Genomic DNA, 16,974 nt, shown 5'->3' with positions numbered 1-16,974 from the left:
TTGTGTCTGAGCTGCTCCAAAGGCACAGGGCTAATAAGGGAGCTCTGGGGTGGGGCGGGTGTGGTCTGCCATAGCTGGGTAACCCCTGCAGCGCCCCGAGTGAGCCGTGCAGGCAGCAGTTGGCTGATAACAACCTTCTGATTGATTGTCCGGTTACGTAACTTGGCTAAAGAGGGTTTTTGCTGGTTTGTTTGTTTGAGGTGACATTTTTAGGCACTGGGCTTAAAAGAACCTGCTAGGACAGAGGCCCGTGGAAGAAGCTGTCTGGAGGGGGCTTTTCCTCACCTGCAGGGACTTAACCGGGGGCCTGGAACAGACTTTGCTAGGTCAGCGTTCTACCATCGCGGGTGGAGACGGCAGACTGGACATTCACAGAAGTCGTCCTGAGCAGGACGGCAGCTCAGACTCCCCTCGTGCAGACGCCGGGCTGAGCCGGGCACACACCTTACCTCTTTCACGTGTTAAGACACTCCCATGGGGGCTGGGAGGGCCTCATCTCATAGACGAGGACACTGAGGCAGAGGTTAAGGACGTCGCCCGAGCCTTCCAGGCTGGTAAGAAGCAAATCTGGGGCAGGCGCCCAGGCAGCCCGTCTCCAGCATCCACGCCTTGATCACCCCACTGAACGGATCCCAGTGCCAGGCCCTCTTTTACTTCAAGTTCCTGGCAGTTTCCATTGGCCATACACACAAGTCCCAACTCATTTGGATCGACTGCTTTGAGGCTCATCCGTCTCCTTGCACAGTTTCTGGGAGGCGAGCTCAGGACAGAGGGTGAGAAAAGAACAGGAAGAGCACCGGGGGCCCATCTCAAGCGTGTCCACCAGCGGAGCCAAGAGCGGGCTGGTCACGGCAGCTGCGATGCTCCCAGTAGAGCCTGCCTTTCACTTGAGAGAGGAGCAAACTGGGGTCCAGAGGGGGCCGTGCAGCTGCCCTGGGTCCCCTGGAGCCAGGACCAGGCTCCGTGCTGCTGGACTCGACCCCTCGACCCTCTCTCCCGGCCCTTCCCTGAGTGGAGACCATGGGCAGGAGGGCGGCTGGGAAGGCTGCTCAGCGGCAGGGGTTGGGGAGAGCGGAGCAAGGCACTTGCTTTGGTTGCAGACCTGAAAGGAGGACCCCCAACCCAGGAATCAAGAAAAATCACATTCAAGTTCAACATCTAAAAAAATCTAAAAGCAAAAAAAAAAAAAAAAATCCAGGAGAACCAAAATCTCAAACTCTTAAATAACGTCAGGATCAGCAACCGTGTGGTGATAAGCCATGTCAGAGCCTGGGGCAACAGGAAGCACCAGAGTGACCCTGCCTTGATTTACAGTTGTGCTGTTTTGTTCATCATGGATGGCTTGCATTTATTTTGATGATTTTTTTTTCTTTTTTCTTTTTTTTTTTCTTTTTGTTTTTTTTCTTTTTGCAGTATGCGGGCCTCTCACTGCTGTGGCCTCTCCCATTGTGGAGCACAGGCTCCGGACACGCAGGCTCTGGACGCACAGGCTCAGCGGCCATGGCTCACGGGCCCAGCCGCCCCGTGGCACGAACCCATGTCCCCTGCATCAGCAGGTGGACTCTCAACCACTGCGCCACCAGGGAAATCCAATTTTGATGATTTTTAAAAGCTGCATGAAAATAGAACTTATCCAGATGACAGAGTGTTTTGGCGCCCCCTTAAATTTTGCACCTGGGACAAGTGCCTTACCTGCCCAACCCTCTTCCCGGGCCCTCGCTTTTGAGATGGTGGCACAGCCAGCGAGTTCTGACTCAGCCCTCCCTCGGCCAGGCCAGTCACCAGCCTCCACGTGGAGAAATATAAGTACAAAAGGAAATAGGACAAGAATGGACGTGGGGGAAATGGTCCTGTAGCTGCCAACTTGGATAGTCATTTTGAAAATGGAGAATTAACTTCTCTTGTCAGGCTGAGAGACTGCAAAACAATACTGCTTGGAGCTGTCTTTCACTATGACCTAATATCTCAAAAAAGGGGATACATTTGGAAACAATTAAAAGGAAGCAAGATAAAGGCAGGTGAGGCTTGTGTTAAAAAATAAACAAAAGCACGGGTCTAAATGCGCCATCACCCTGCCGTGCCCTCATGGGTTGCTTCTGGATGAAAAGTCACTTGTCTGCAGCAGGAGTCATGCTGTCTTTAGATGTCACAATTGTACAACTCTTTGCTGTTTACGAAGTCAGAGCCTCATATTTGACCTGTGAGGTCATTAAGGCATCCCCCCACCCCCGCCCCTTCACAGATGACTGAAGCTGTGGCTTCCAGGAGAGTAACTGATGGGCCGGGCGGGGCTGCGGTGCCACAGGCAGGGCCAGGACCAGGTGGCCCCCCTGCTGGAAACCCATCCTTTTTCAAGCTCAACACCAGCGCACGGCTATATACGATATGAGGAAGATGCATAAAAGAAAACTCAAAACACGATCAGGGATAAACATTGGACAGCCAAATCCGAGACAACACTTCCCAGTGTGTCTTGTCTGTCTGCCTGTGCATCCAAGCATCTATAACTATCTATCTATCTATCTATCCATCTATCTATCTAGCAGATTCACAATTCAAGGGACATTAAATTTAAAAATTAGCAACACAAGGGGAGGTGTCATTAATGTACATTTGCATTTTTGTTGATCGTTATAGGATCGGTTTGCTACCAATCGGGCTGGACCGGTTCGTCAAATTCATCTTAGCTGTTGCCATCACTAAGTTCATCCAAAACAGCGGTAGCAGGATGAACACACTGACCTGGGCAGAATCAAAGGGCTGTCCAGGCAGAGCCAGTGTTCCCTCAAGGCAGCCCCTCGACTGTTTAATCGATGTTGTGCAGGATGGTTTGGGGGCTCCTTTGCTCTCAGCGTGAAATTGTTATCCTGTGGTCCGCTCAGGCCCTGGTCTTGTACATGATCGAGATAACGGCGTTTCCGTCACACTTGACTTTAGAACACGGCACCCAGGGTGTCTGAGCTGCAAGGAGGTTCTGAACCTCTTTCTCAACCATCTTATACATGGGAATGAGGGTTAGCGGAGGGTCATCACGGCAGAAACCAGGTTTCCCTGGAACCCCATGTTTGGGACAGTGTCTTGATGGATGCAAGCATTCTGAGCCTTTGGGCTAATTTATCCTGAAACACAACATCCCGTGGCCCAGCGCCTGTCCACGTGACCAGAAAGGGGGGCCCCAAACTCACATTGAACTCCTCCCGAAACCTCTTGCAATCATCTGCCGACCGGACCCGGATCTCCTCCTCCAGGTGCTCCACGGGGATGGGGAAGTACTTCTTGGGCCCCGAGGGGGACCTGCTGAGAAGCATCACCCTTTGCTGCTCTGTGGGATCCACAGAAACACAGGGCTTATTAAGCCATATTCCTAGATGGGTGCCATTAACCAGACAGATGGACAACGTTCCTGGGGAAACGACACAGCTGGAGGGGGGCGGTCGTCTCAGACCCTGAGCAGCTGAACGCAAAGGTCTGTCCCTTTTAACACACCCTGATCACTCATAGTGACAGACGGACGCCCCTCTGGCTGGTGTCCCCTGCTCCTACCAACCAGAGGTGCCTCATCTTCCCAGCTCACTCACCCCCCAAGCCACCTCTCCTTCCCTCCAGGCCTTGCTCCTTCCTCAAGGGATTCAGGTGGCTTCACACTCCAGCTCAGCTGTCCAGGTTTGAAATGGAGCAGAATAACAATAGGTTTCTGGGCGCAAAGTGGTAACAGGCTGGGAGTCAGTTCCGGTAGGAGTCACCCGCAGCCTTGTCTTCTTTGTAACAACTAGTCCTGGTTACTCAAGCCCCATAAGCTCCAAGAGAAATAAGAGAAACCATTGCTGTTTTTTTTCTTTTTTCGGGGGGGGGGGGTTGTGGGGGGGGTGGGAGGGCCTGGCGGCACTGAAAAGGAGAAGGGCCAGATTTCAAGGGTGTCCCCGGCCAAGCTGCGTTCACAAATTCAGAGTGAGACAGCAAGCGACACCCTGGCATGTGCTTCTCTTCCTAGGGAACGAGCTGCTGTTCTCAACAAGGTCAACACTACTTTGCTGTCACTTGCAAAAGGGCCTGTCCCCACCTGCAGAGCTGTTCTGAAGGCCAGCCAAGAACTCCCTCCAGGGCTCATTCCTCCTGAGACAGTCACTCTAGGATGAGCAAGGCGGCCTAACCAGCCCCGACTTCCTCCTCCCATCCGGGCTGTTGGGACATGCAGGGCAGGGAGAAGGGGGCAGGAAGGTGGCGCCTGGAGGCCACGTGTCATCATGGAACCAGGGTCACGGGTCTCCCAGCACGGCAAAACTGCCCTCCTGGGTCTGGCTGAGGCCCTTTGCTGACGATATTCTTTGTCGTGTGCCGGGTCGGTTTTGTAATACGTCTGACGGCATCTCTGCTCCCCCAAACCACGGGAGAGCCAGGCAGCAAGCTGACTGAGGAAGCTGTAGTCACTGGTGTGAACAATAGTGTTAAAAGACCTTGCCTCGCATACCTTTCTTGGACATGTCAACGCGTGGGAAGAAAACCAATGTGCCTTTGTAAGCAGAATTTACAAGTTAGTAGCTGAATTTGGAACCTCAAAGAAAGGTAGGAAATTCCCCCTGAGTGACTCTGAGCCTCCCTGCTAAATAAGCACGTTGGTACATCAATTCCCTTCTTTTAGCTGATCGGAAGACTGCAGATTCCAGGGGGACCCTTTCGAGAACTGTAAATTATGAGCCCACCCGTCTCCTCTTAGGACGATCTAAGGCTTACTGATAAATGTTAGATGTTGAAATCCTGGAAAAACAACAGGATATGAACAGTGTCTCCCCCAAAGCCACAAACTGAAATGCCTCAAACGTCTGTTTCACACCGGACAGAAAATGACACAAGTTCTGAAATGGGGAAACTCCAGTTATAAAGGACAGCATGATACCAGGTAAAGCCAGATGAACGTCGCAAAGCCGGAGGAGTTCATCATTTACGTGTTAAGGTGTCAGGAAGGCACAGCCCCCCCAGGCCCGGCCCGGCCCGGCCCCCTACCTTGCTCTTCTAGGATTCCGTTAGGCATCTTCTTGTCGTTGGAGCTGACCACCGCCTTCCTCTGCTTCCTGAACCTTAGAGACACAGACGCGTGAGGTGTCAGCACAGGGGGCTTGCCGAGAGCCCAGAGCCCCGGGGATAGCCACCAGATGAGCCCCGGGGATACCCACCAGGTGAGCCCCGGGGATGCCCACCAGTTGAGCCCCGGGGATGCCCACCAGGTGAGCCCCGGGGATACCCACCAGGTGAGTCGAGAGAAGCTGTTCCTGCTGTTCATGGCTGAGCCACTGCCCTGGCCCCTTGGCCCCTCCCCTGCTCTGCCCTCTGCCACCCAGCCAGCCCCCGCCAGCTCATCTGCAGTCACAGCCTCGCGCATCATTTCCTCCCCAGCAGGTCTGGGCGAGCCGGCGCCCGGACACTCCTACCTGAAGAAGTAGGCCGCGAGGAGCAGGAACAGCAGCAAGGGTAGCAGCAGCCAGGCCAGCAGGGGCTGGGGCGCGCCGGGGGCCGGAGGGCCGGGGGCCGGAGGGCCTGGGGGCAGACGCAGGTCCCCATCAGGACCCGAGGCACGAGGGAACGCGGGCTCTGGGCAAGGAAGGCTTCCCAACACCAGACCTCGCAGTTGGCACAGCGGCCCTCCCACCAGCCCCTCTTCCCTGACGCCAGACCCCACTTTACAGGGCACCAATTCGTCCCCCCCTTCCCAGCGGCCGTTCTTCCGGGACACCAGAACCCCACTTTACAGTTTACAAACTCCCTTCGTCAACAGTCCTTCTTCCTGGACACCGAAGCCTCACTTCACAGTTTGCAAAGTAGCCACTCCCTCTCAACCCTTCTTCCCGGACACCAGAACCCCACTTTACAGTTTGCAAACTCCCTCCTTCATCTGCCTTTCTTCCTGGACACCAGAACCCCACTTTACAGTTTGCAACTCAGTCCACCATCCTGGTCCATTGGGTCCACAAAGGCCCCTCTACTTAGATGAGCAGCGTTGACACCAGGAAGAATCTGAGCTGACGATCTGATGACCTGACGTGTCCAAGGCCCCCTGCTGCTGGGTAATGTAGGCCGAGACTCCCGTGTGACCTGTTTCCCCAGGTCCCAGGGCACCTGTCCCTCCCCCTAACGGGAGGTGGAGGAGGGAGGGAGTGTAGATGCCCTGCTGCTCTGTCCCAGGACAGTGGCCCGTGGTCGCGTGGTGACCCGGCCTCCCAGAGCCGTGAGCTCCCGACCTCACCCGCCCAGAGGAAAGCTGGTGACCAGGCACCACCCGCGCTCCCCCTGCATCTGTCTTTCCTGGACCAGAAGGTCCCACGTCCCTGGACCCAATACGGCCACCCCGTGGCTGCCCAGGGCCTGGCCCGCAAGCCCGAATTCCAGGGGGCTCTGGTGGCCTGGCCGCCATCCTCAGACCCCACCCCTCCCCCAGCGCTCTGACTCAGCTCCTGTCTCCCAAGACTGCCCTGCGGCCCCCTCCACACCAAAGTGTCCTCGCTCGCCAAGGGGCACCTCAAAGGCCCTCGTCCACGAAGCCCACTCAGCTCCATCCCTGCCCGTCCAGATGCAGCCGCAGAGCCTGGCAGGTGCCCTTCTGCTCTCCTGGGGCATCCCTTCTGTTGAGCTCCCCACTTCTGCATTGGCTCAGCTTAACCTTGGCAGTGACTGATGGGCCAGCTCGTAGGTCCGAGGGCTGGATGGGCCTAGCTGAGCACGCAGGCCTGCCGGGAGCTTCAGGTGGCCACCGGGATCACAGACAGCCCACCCCTGGAACCGTCAGGGGCTCCAGGGTCCAGCCTCCGCTCTCATGCTGCCCGGAGTCAAGGCTGCAGTTACAGACGTGGGCATTTCCACGGCACCCCCTCAAGGAGCGGGGCTGAATGACCCAAGGCCCCCAGAAAGGGGCCGTGCACCCGGACAGAAGCGATGGGCCACAGGGACAAAGGGGTTCCCCTGGTCGGGGTCTCTGTCAGTTGTCAGCAGCTGCCTCTGTTATGGAAGATGGAGGTCAGGCGGGAACAGCCAAGGACCAGCAGGCCCCGTGGGGCTCAGGGAACTGGCGGGGTGTCCATGCCCTGTCTGCGGGGCTGGCCGCGTCTTAGCCCCAGCCCACGGGGGCCAAGGAGAGGTGCACGAAGCGTGCTCAGTTCTTCCAATTTACCGAAGGAAGAAATCTATATTTTTACGTAAAAATTATCTGATTTTTAAATATTGGTAAGCAATTCAACCCAAATACAATTTTGTAAACCAATGTGGGTCAGAAAAACCCTCTGCAGGCTGGGCTGTGTTCCCGGGCACCAATGGGCTCCCGATGGGAAGTCAGGTGATGACTAAGAGGAAATTCAAGTCTCTTTCTGTTTTCATTTCACGTTGATGTGACTCAGACTGGGCGGGGCTGCGGCTTAGGGCTGGGGAGCAGTGGGGGCCTCTCCTGGAGGTAAGTACCCCAGGGGTCCACTCGGAGAAGCCCTCTCCCCACATCTCCTCCAATTCTATGCAGCCAATGCTCCAAGTCAGGTGCGCATGGCTGTTCGTGCAAATGTATGCCCATGCACGCCTGAGAAGTGTGCACACGTGTGTGTCGGCTTACATGGAATCTGGTCCTGGAATTTGAAAGTCGGGGGCTGCCGTGTGAGTCCTGACCTCAGCCATGCACCTGCACACTTAAGCTTGTGCGGATCGCCCGCTGTGCTGGACGGCCCTGTGAGGTGAGGGTGGGCAGCAGGGCGTGGGGAGGCCCCTTGGTTCCCCCCTCAGCCCTAAAGAGTGCTGTGTAAGGCCTTGACGAAGGGACCCCCCTTCTGGGGTCCCCTCTTGTAGTAAGGGGGGCACTGGATGATGTTCCTCCAATGCGGACCTGCTCTGCCTTGGGGGTCCCTGGGGGAGGGCAGCGTTGGGGTAGGGGTGGGAGAGAAGAGGAGGGAGGGGAAGAAAGTCGCGCAGCAGCTGTGTTCTGGTGGGGGGGGGCGGGGGTTGGGGTGGGCAAGTTCCCTGTAGGACCCGCTGTTTACCAGCAGAGGGCGCTTTACTAGTCTGCTCCCACCCTGTTCCTTGTGCGTTTTGCTGGGTTCTCGTGGATAGGAGCAACACAGGCATCCAGGTCTGCTGCAAAATGTTCAGACCAAACACAAAACAGTCACGGGGGCTTCCCTGGTGGCGCAGTGGTTGAGAGTCTGCCTGCCGATGCAAGGAACGCGGGTTCGTGCTCCGGTCGGGGAAGATCCCACAGGCCGCGGAGCGGCCGAGCCCGTGAGCCATGGCCGCTGAGCCTGCGCGTCCGGAGCCTGTGCTCCGCGACGGGAGAGGCCACAACAGTGAGAGGCCCGCGTACCGCAAAAGAAAAAAAAAAACAGTCACGGGCAAGAGCCACTCCTTCTTGTTCCCAGAGTTACACGCTGTTAAACCTGTGGGGTGTATCTGCCCTGACATTTTCCCTACACGTTTACATTCGTAAACCTACAGGTTCGCTGATAACTGGAGTCCTAACGACTCTCTCATCACATCTAAGACTCCATGGATCGTAAGATGTGCTATTGCTTTATGAACCACTAAGAAAGGAAAAAAGATATTAAGGCACACTTCAGGATACAGTGATGTGAAATGTGGGGAAAAAAAAAAACAGATGAAATACGGTATCTGGCAGCTCTGTGACTTGCTTTCTCGTTGGGTCGTCTGTCTTGGAGAGTTTCAGCGTCAGCACACAGGAGCCTCTTCATTTTGTTTAACTGCCCCTTGAATTTCCACTTCTTGGATAGACCAAGATTTGGATGGACACTTAGGTTGTTTCCAACTTTTTGGCTGTTACCTACAATTCTGCAGCTCACGTCCACATCTTGGTGTATCTCACAAGGGTTTGTGTAGGTGAGCTCCTGGAAGCGGACCCTTTGTACTCTGTGCACACACGTTAAACTGTAATCGAAACTGCAAATTGCCAACCTCCAATGTTTCCACCTTCTACGCTCACCTAGAGTGTACGATGGAGCCTATTTCTCCCAGATATTAGTAATTCTTTTCATTTCTGTCAATCTGATAAGTAAAATAATACCAGTTAAATTTGCATTTCCCTAATTTCTACACGGTTAGGCGCCTTTTCATGATTCACAAACATACTTAATTAGATATTCATATTTTGCCTGGTCAAATGTTTTACCATTTTCCTACTGTCTTTTTTTGTTTCTTGTTAATGTTTAGGAATCCTTCATATAATCTGGACAGTAACATTTTGCTATACAATTTATAGATATTTACCTTCAACTACTTGTGTAAAATAATGTCTCCTGATGATTATTTAATACATTTTGTTCGGTGAGCAAATGAAATGATTTCCGGTTATTTTGGAACACACTGGCAAAGCGCTGTGATCATCCCAGATGATGCTTCATCCTTCTTTTGGGGAACAGATGAAGTTTCAAAGGGCACCTCACACGGTCGGTCAGGTGTCCTCCGGAATTCTAGGCCACAGGAGCCCATCTACTCACATAACAGGGGCCCTGAGCCAGATGATTTCCCTCTTGGAAGTGACCAGAAGCCACTGCCAAGCCTGCAGAGGCTGCAACAGGTGACTTTCACATTTGTTCTCGTGGGCACCAGGTCACAAAACCGTCCTGCTTACTGTAAGGATAACTGACAGCCACAGCCAATTATCAGCCAAGCATTTTATTTTTTTTTATTTTTTATTTTTTATTTTTGCTGTACGAGGGCCTCTCACTGTTGTGGCCTTTTCCGCTGCGGAGCACAGGCTCCGGACGCGCAGGCTCAGTGGCCATGGCTCACGGGCCCAGCCGCTCCGCGGCATGTGGGATCTTCCCGGACCGGGGCACGAACCCACATCCCCTGCATCGGCAGGCAGACTCTCAATCACTGCGCCACCAGGGAAGCCCAAGCATTTTATTTTTAGGTGAACCCAGGAGTGGGGACCCCGTCACCCTGACGGTGACCACAGCGCCATCTGCAGGTGCATTCACTCAGCTGCAGCGTTTCTTCCCTACTTTTGGGCAAAGGATGCTCTGCCTGGTTGAATGTTTTGTTAAATGTTCCTGCAGGTGTTGGGCACTGGGCCAGCAGAGGCCAGCTCCTCTCTGCCCATCCCAGGGAAGCACTGTCCTGAGCATCCCAGGCTTCAGTGCTCCGCCGATGACCCGGCACCCAGAGGGCCGGCTTGAAATGAGGCAGGATGACAAGTGCAGTTTCTATCTGCTGGGGCTTCTGGTCTTTCTTTTCTGTGGTTTTGAATTTCTCTGGGGTTTCAATGTGAAGAGCATGCTGCTCAGTGCAGAAGATGGTCAGGAGCCTCGAAGGGCTCTCCTAGCTGGGGGCTTAGGTCAGCAGGGAGGCTCACTTGTCCCTGCTCTTAGGGGCTTTCGTAGGATGTTTGTCCAGGGTTAGGAAATCACGTAAAGCCCTCGGGCTGGATGGGGATTGAACTCTCAACCCCAGGCTGAATGGTGTCAACTCTAATCACCTTGGCCAACTTCTTCCTGGAGGGAAGTTGATAATTTTTGTTTTCCTGAAGGTCTGTGATGAGTAAGTTGTGAGGCTTAATTTCATGTGTCAACTTGACTGGCCACAAAGTGCCCAGATATTTGGTCAATATATCTGAATAACCTGGGTATTTCTATAGGGAGGCCATTTGGATGAGATCCAGCATCTGAGTTGGTATTCTGAGAAAAGCAGATTGCCCTCTGCACTGTGGGTTGGGCCACATCCAATCAGTTGAAGGTCCGAATAGAACAAAAAGCCAGAGCCTCCCATGAGTAAGAGGGAATTCTTCCTGCCTGACTGCCTTCCAGCTGGGGCATCACTCCTTCTGTTTCTACAGCAGCCTGCCAGTCTTCAGACGGACACTGAAGACTGGCAGTTTCCATAGGAAGACTGGCACACTGGCTCTGCAGATTTTGGACTTACCAGCCTCTGCAATCATGTGAGCCAATTCCTCATAATAAATATACATATAATTATATATCTTATTGATTCTGTTTCTCTGAAGAACCCTGACCAATACACCAAGTGATACCCTATCAGAGAATTCCTTGAGTTTTATGTCTGGGAGTCTTGGGGGAAGGAGGGGACGGGGATGGAGCAGCAGTGTGGGAACTGGCAACAGGCCTGGGTGCAGAGTGGAGGTCCAGTCCCTGCTGGTTACAGGCTCCTGCTGGCCCTGCCATGGGATGGAGCTGGCAGACACAGACAGGCCTACAAGTCTACCAGGGAGGCATGGCGGTGCCCAGGAAATCCATATCAACTCCTTGCGGACCTCGAACCGACCCAGCTGGGCCTCCCTCTGTATCAGGCACATGTCCAAGAAGGAGATACCAAACGATACTGAACAGCCAACTCTCGGTTAAGAGTCTGGCCGGATGACCTACGACATAACTCTCCTGCTAAAAACGGCCCGCACTGAGGAGTCCTCCACACCCCAGCATGGTTATCTCTCTTAATCCTCACAGCACTGCTAAGAAGTGGGCATTATTATCACCGCCATCTACAATTGGGGATACTGAGGCACAGAGAGGGTCAGAGACTTACTCAAGGTCACTCAGCCACTAAGCTGCAGAGCTAGATGTGAACACAGGCGGGCGATTCAGGGGCATTTGCTCTTGCTTCTCTTCTCTCCCTCTCCTCCTCTTCTTTTAACTCTGCATCGCATTTACATTGTTTTATTCAGGTAAAATTTCCTAGCTATAAAACACACCCATTTTAAGCACACGATTCAATGACTTACAGTAAATTCACAGAGTTGTGCAGCCATCGCCACAATCCACCACCTCCACTTCTCCATCAACCCACTAAGATCCCTCCTGCCCGTCTGTGGTCGCTCCCCGTCCTGCACCCAGACCCAGTGATCTGCCTGTCCCGGGCGTTTCACATACATGGAAAATACAACATGTGCTCTTCTCTGTCTGGTCACCTTGCATGTTTCTGAGATCCACCCATATTGTCTCATGTATCAGGCATTCCTTTTCCTTTTCTCCTTTTTAACTTTCAAAGTATAAAAACAGTGAGAGACTAGAGTAACGAACCCCCATGTATCTGCCCCCTGACATTCTTGGATCAACTGTGTGCGTCTGTGGCCCGCCCCGCTACTCATTCTTTTCCAAGTCACTCCTAGACATCTTGTCGTTTCAGTTGTCAATATTCAAGTATGCGTCTCTAAAAGGTACGGACTGATTTTTTAAAATAAACCTAACTACTATACCAATATCTCGCCCCACAATATTAATTTCTTAATGAATGTCATCAGCTATCACACCAGCGTTTAAATATCCCCCGCTGACTCATCCATGTTTGTTCAGGGCTGGTTTGAGTTGGGTTCAGCACAAAGGGGGCCATCCTGCCCTCCGTCCCACCAAGCTGACACGGACCCTCAGCCCAGGGCAGGGCTGGGAGCTCATGTCCGCTGCCTCCCGAGCGCTCAGCTTTGCTCCAGTCAAATACGGAGCAAGGCTCTCCTAGCCAGCCTGCTCTACAGACGTGCAGTGTCCGAAGCACACTGCCCACTCACCTGCCCATCACCCCGCCAGGCCATCAGGAGGCGGGGCAGTGGGCAGTGCGGGCAGGAGGGCAGGGAGGAAGGGGCGGGGGGCCCTTACCTGCGGTCGTGGAGGTCCAGTTGCTCTGCGCGGTGGTGGTCTCGTTGCCCTTGAAAGCCTTGGCGAGGGGCAGGCTAACACCGGCCAGCAGGAGCGGAAAGAAGGGCTCCATGGCGACCCTGGAAGAGGCAGGACGGGCTCAGAGGGCTCGCCCACCACCCACCCGGGGACGGCCAGCCTCCACCGAGGCGGGAAACCCAGGGGAGACACAGGACTCGGGAAGGAAAACAGCGGGCCGGGGATCGGGGTGACAGTGGGGACCCTTTGGGAGCGTGGCTTTGTCAGTCTGCGGTAGGGGGAGAGGTCTTTGTACGGGCACGATTTCTACGGGCACGTGGGAAGTAGCCTCACCTTAGAACAAGCCAGGTTAGTAACGCCATAACTACCCTCAGGTTATAAAAGCTCCTGCTGTTCAGGTTACTTTCCTTTTTTGTTTGTTTGTCTGTTTCGGGAGGGAGAGAGGAGGCCAAGGACTTGGAGGTGCCAGGGGAGAATAAACGCTTAAAACATCACGAGGTCTGGGATTCTGAGAGGCAGCTTCACAGACCCTGCAAGAGGCCCGGTCACCTTGACTTGAGGATTGCCAACGACAGTAACTTGTTGAACATGTAGGAGCGTTTCGCTGTGCCCGTGGGGACACCGTGGAGTATTTCTGCGTTGCATCACAGCAACCCAGAGATGCATCAGCGCCCTCGGTTATGTAGCCTGTGGTCACAGGGCTGGGGGGCTGGAAGGGGGGGTCCAGCCACCTGCACAGGGTCCCCATTTGCTGTCCCTAGGCCACAACCACAACTACACCCCGGCCCTTATTCCGGGTGCCGGCCTTGAGTACCTCCTACCTGAGCTACAGGAAAAGGTCCCCGAAAATCTCCAGCCCCTGGCCGTCCACCTGTCCCACACTCCGGAGCCTGATTAACTGTCGTGAAGCTCAGCTCAGTCCCCTGCCTCGTGAGGTGTGAACAGTGACTTGGGGATGAACAGCTGGCATCATGTCACTGCTCCTCTGAGCCAGGCACTTTGCCGGCAGCTTTCCTGGATCATCTCGTGTAATCTTCACGACTCCGGGCTGATGGCCTTGCATCTGGACTCTGCTCTGGTCTGAGCTCTCAGGGGAAGCAGAGGGAAGCCCCCTCCTGGAGGAGGGGTCATGGTCAGCTCATCTCTAACAGACCCACTTGGGCACCTCAGGGATGGGGGAAATATTTATTGGGTGGATGGGCAGACGTGCTGGGCAAACCCAGACTGCAACGCGGCTCAACAGAGAAAAAGGCTCTTTCGCCCAGGAGACCTGCAGGTGGTCACCTGGGACCCCCTACTCAGCGCTCCGTTTTGGCAAGACACCATAAATCCTTGGGGATCATGATAGTGACCTCTTGGTCGTATAGAAACCCCTCCCGAGGGCTCCCTGCAGCTGAAGGTGGGCAGTGACACCTGCCGGGTGGGATCTGGTGCTGATGATGCAGGCGTGTCCTCCCTCCTGGACGCCCTCCTCCGTTTCCACCCATGAGCCCTATCCACAGTCAGCCTGGGTGCCCGGCCCTACAGATGGCACTTTCCTGCAAGAAGCCTCCCTCGGGAATACGAATGGACCAAAGCCAAGAAACACTTGTAATTAGAGAAGGCTCTGAATGAACGCAAAAAAACCCAGTCATTTTCTAGCAAAATCACCACTATTAAAATGAAACCATTCTGAGCACATCATGACAATTATCCCAGAACAACTACCACAGTCACGATCAACACTTTTAGTTCCTTCTTCTTTTTTGTTGCCAAAATATATTTTAGATTTACTAAGTGAGCCATACATGCAAAACAGCTCTCGTTCTGTGAGCACCTACTGTGTGCTAGACCCTTTCTATGGGTATCACCCTCACAGAAATCCCTCCAGGACTGAGAAACTGAGGCCGCACGGGGGTCCATATCCAGTCCAGAGGAAACTCAGGAGCCGCTATTCCAATCCTGGGCTGCTGGAGACAAAAGCCCTCAACCCCCGACAGGCACTCTGCATACACTGCATTAAAAAATTGTTATTGAGCACTGTTATGATACCCTTAATATATGGATAAAGAAGATGTAGTACATATATACAATGGAATATTACTCCTTTTTAGAACGAAATAATGCCATTTGCAGAAACATGGATGGATCTAGAGATTATCATATTAAGTGAAGTAAGTCAGACAGAGAAAGACAGATATCACAGATATCACTTATATGTGGAATCTAACAAAATGATACAAATGAACTTATTACAAAAGAGAAGCAGACTCACAGACATAAAAAAAACAAACTCATGGTTACCAAAGGGGATAGTGGAGGTGGGGAGGGATAAATTAGGAATTTGGGATTAGCAGAAACACACCACTATATGTAAAATAGGTAAACAACAAGGACCTACTGTATAGCACAGGGACCTCTACCCAATATCTTGTAATATCCTATAATGGAAAAGGATCTGAAAAAAGTGTATGTAAAATATATAAATATACATAAAACTGAATCTCATATATATAAGAATATATATACATAACTGAATCACTTTGCTGTACTTTGCTGCACACTTGAAACTAACACAATATTGTACATTAACTATACTTCAATAAAAATGAGATCACTAAAGGTTGAGAGTCCGCCTGCCGATGCAGGGGATACGGGTTCGTGCCCCGGTCTGGGAGGATCCCATATGCCGCGGAGCGGCTGGGCCCGTGAGCCATGGCCGCTGAGCCTGTGCGTCCGGAGCCTGTGCTCCGCAACGGGAGAGGCCACAACAGTGAGAGGCCCGCGTACAGCGAAAAAAAAAAAAAAAAAAAAAAAAATGAGATCACTAAAAAAGTATATTTGAGTAAATTGTAGTGTCATTGATTAGAAAGTATTACTTGGTTTAATACAACCCGGAGAGGCAGAGTTCCTATAGGTGGAACACTTTTCTCTCCTGTGCATTAATTTAAAAACCCTCCCTTCCAAATGTTCAACCATCTAAAGAGAGGCCAGACAAGACCAGCTTATCAGGAATCAGACGCCATGAGGTCTGCAAGGGCCTCCTGGAGCAGCAGGTGATTTGCCTGGTGTGACCAGCAGAGGGCACTACACGTTGCAGAATTCAAACCCAGCCCACCACCTCGAGTCCCTTCATCAGAGCCCTTAAGAGGCCAATGACAGCTTGCCAGTCCCTGGTCATTCACCCTCAAAGGGTTTGCACAAGCCACCTGATAAACACAGACACGAATCAGTACAAACATAATGCTTCAAACAGTAATTAAATCTATACTGACTTGGAATGATTTGTATTTAATCCGTGCTTGTGTGCTCACCAAATGTGAAGTACTGTGGGGCATAAAGCACATTGCTCTCCAAAACTGAGATTATCAAAACAGATTATTTCCAACAAAGCAGACTTTATTTTTACACCCTTCAAAAGTCAGCCAGCTATACATTTGATTAACATTGTCTTTTTCTAAACCCCATTTGATGCCTTTATACTACTATTCTTTAGGAAATGGCTCTGGGGCAGGCAGCCCGCTTGGTCCTGGAGATGCAAAGATGAATACAGACCTGTCCCTGCCCTTTAGGGGAAACAGCTCCTCCTGAGCTGGAAGGACAAGTGGGAAACAGCTACCCCTAAGACACCCACTCCCACGCTCTGGAGACGTGTGGCCAGAGCACCAAGGACGGAAGATGGGGGCAGTGACTCACCTGGGAGGTCACCAAGGCTCCCCAGAGGTGGAGGGCTAAGCGGTCCCTCCAGGACACAGAGGGGACGGACAGGGGCTTGAGGGAGACGACAGCATGACCTACTGTCCCGACAGTGGACGGTTTGTTCTGCTGGACCTCTGGTACGTGCAGGTAGCAGGGATGGGCAAGGCAGAAAGATGGGGCTGAGTTGAGACGGCCCTTGAGTGCCATGGTAAAGCGTTTGGTTTGGTGTTAAAGGCTCATTTTCCATCAACCACCTAGACTATCAGAGTCCCCTCACAGTCCCGTGGTTAGGACTTGGTGCTTTCACTGTTGGGGCCCAGGTTCAATCCGTGGGTGGGGAACTAAGATCCCACAAGCCTGGAGGTGCAGCCAAAAATAAATAAATAACCCCCCCAAACCAAAACAACCCCGCCCCGAAAACCTACATTATTAGAACCACTGGGGGCATTAAACAAAGATGCCAATTCCTGGGTCTAACTCCAGATTCCAGATGTTGGAAATCCAAATATATGGGCAGTGATGGGTTTTACATAGACTGAAGCTGAAAACCTTGGCTCTGAGCAATGAACCGCCATGAAAGTTTCGAGTGAGCACTGGAAGCCATCAGGAGCCACTGTTAAGATGGGGAGGGAAGGGGGGGGTGATTTAGCCTCTGCTGCCCCAGGATGGTCCTGGAGCATGGGCTTCACCT

At 52.8% G+C, this 16,974-nt stretch overlaps 1 protein-coding gene across 3 annotated transcripts in view; it reads right to left on the bottom strand.

Annotated features, from left to right (window-relative positions):
• Window positions 1-16,974, bottom strand: part of PTPRE (protein tyrosine phosphatase receptor type E) — a 171,316-nt gene that overhangs the window by 32,439 nt on the left and 121,903 nt on the right. For 2 of the 3 annotated variants that reach the window (XM_082611601.1, XM_082611602.1), the window contains exons 3-6: window positions 12,588-12,706; window positions 5,427-5,532; window positions 5,002-5,075; window positions 3,186-3,322 (exon numbers count right to left, since the gene is read on the bottom strand). In XM_082611601.1, the coding sequence (XP_082467727.1) occupies window positions 3,186-3,322; window positions 5,002-5,075; window positions 5,427-5,532; window positions 12,588-12,699 (429 nt within the window). In that variant the 5' untranslated portion in view covers window positions 12,700-12,706. Of the gene's footprint in view, window positions 1-3,185; window positions 3,323-5,001; window positions 5,076-5,426; window positions 5,533-11,523; window positions 11,602-12,587; window positions 12,707-16,974 lie in introns of those variants that run through there. The other variant, XM_082611603.1, reaches the window with a different exon arrangement.

Source organism: Mesoplodon mirus, assembly GCF_964341445.2.
Source record: "Mesoplodon mirus genome assembly, chromosome: 2".
NCBI classification, from domain to species: domain Eukaryota; kingdom Metazoa; phylum Chordata; class Mammalia; order Artiodactyla; family Ziphiidae; genus Mesoplodon; species Mesoplodon mirus.
The sequence above is the reverse complement of the archived record's forward strand: the minus strand, read 5'-3'. Positions and strand labels throughout refer to the sequence as shown.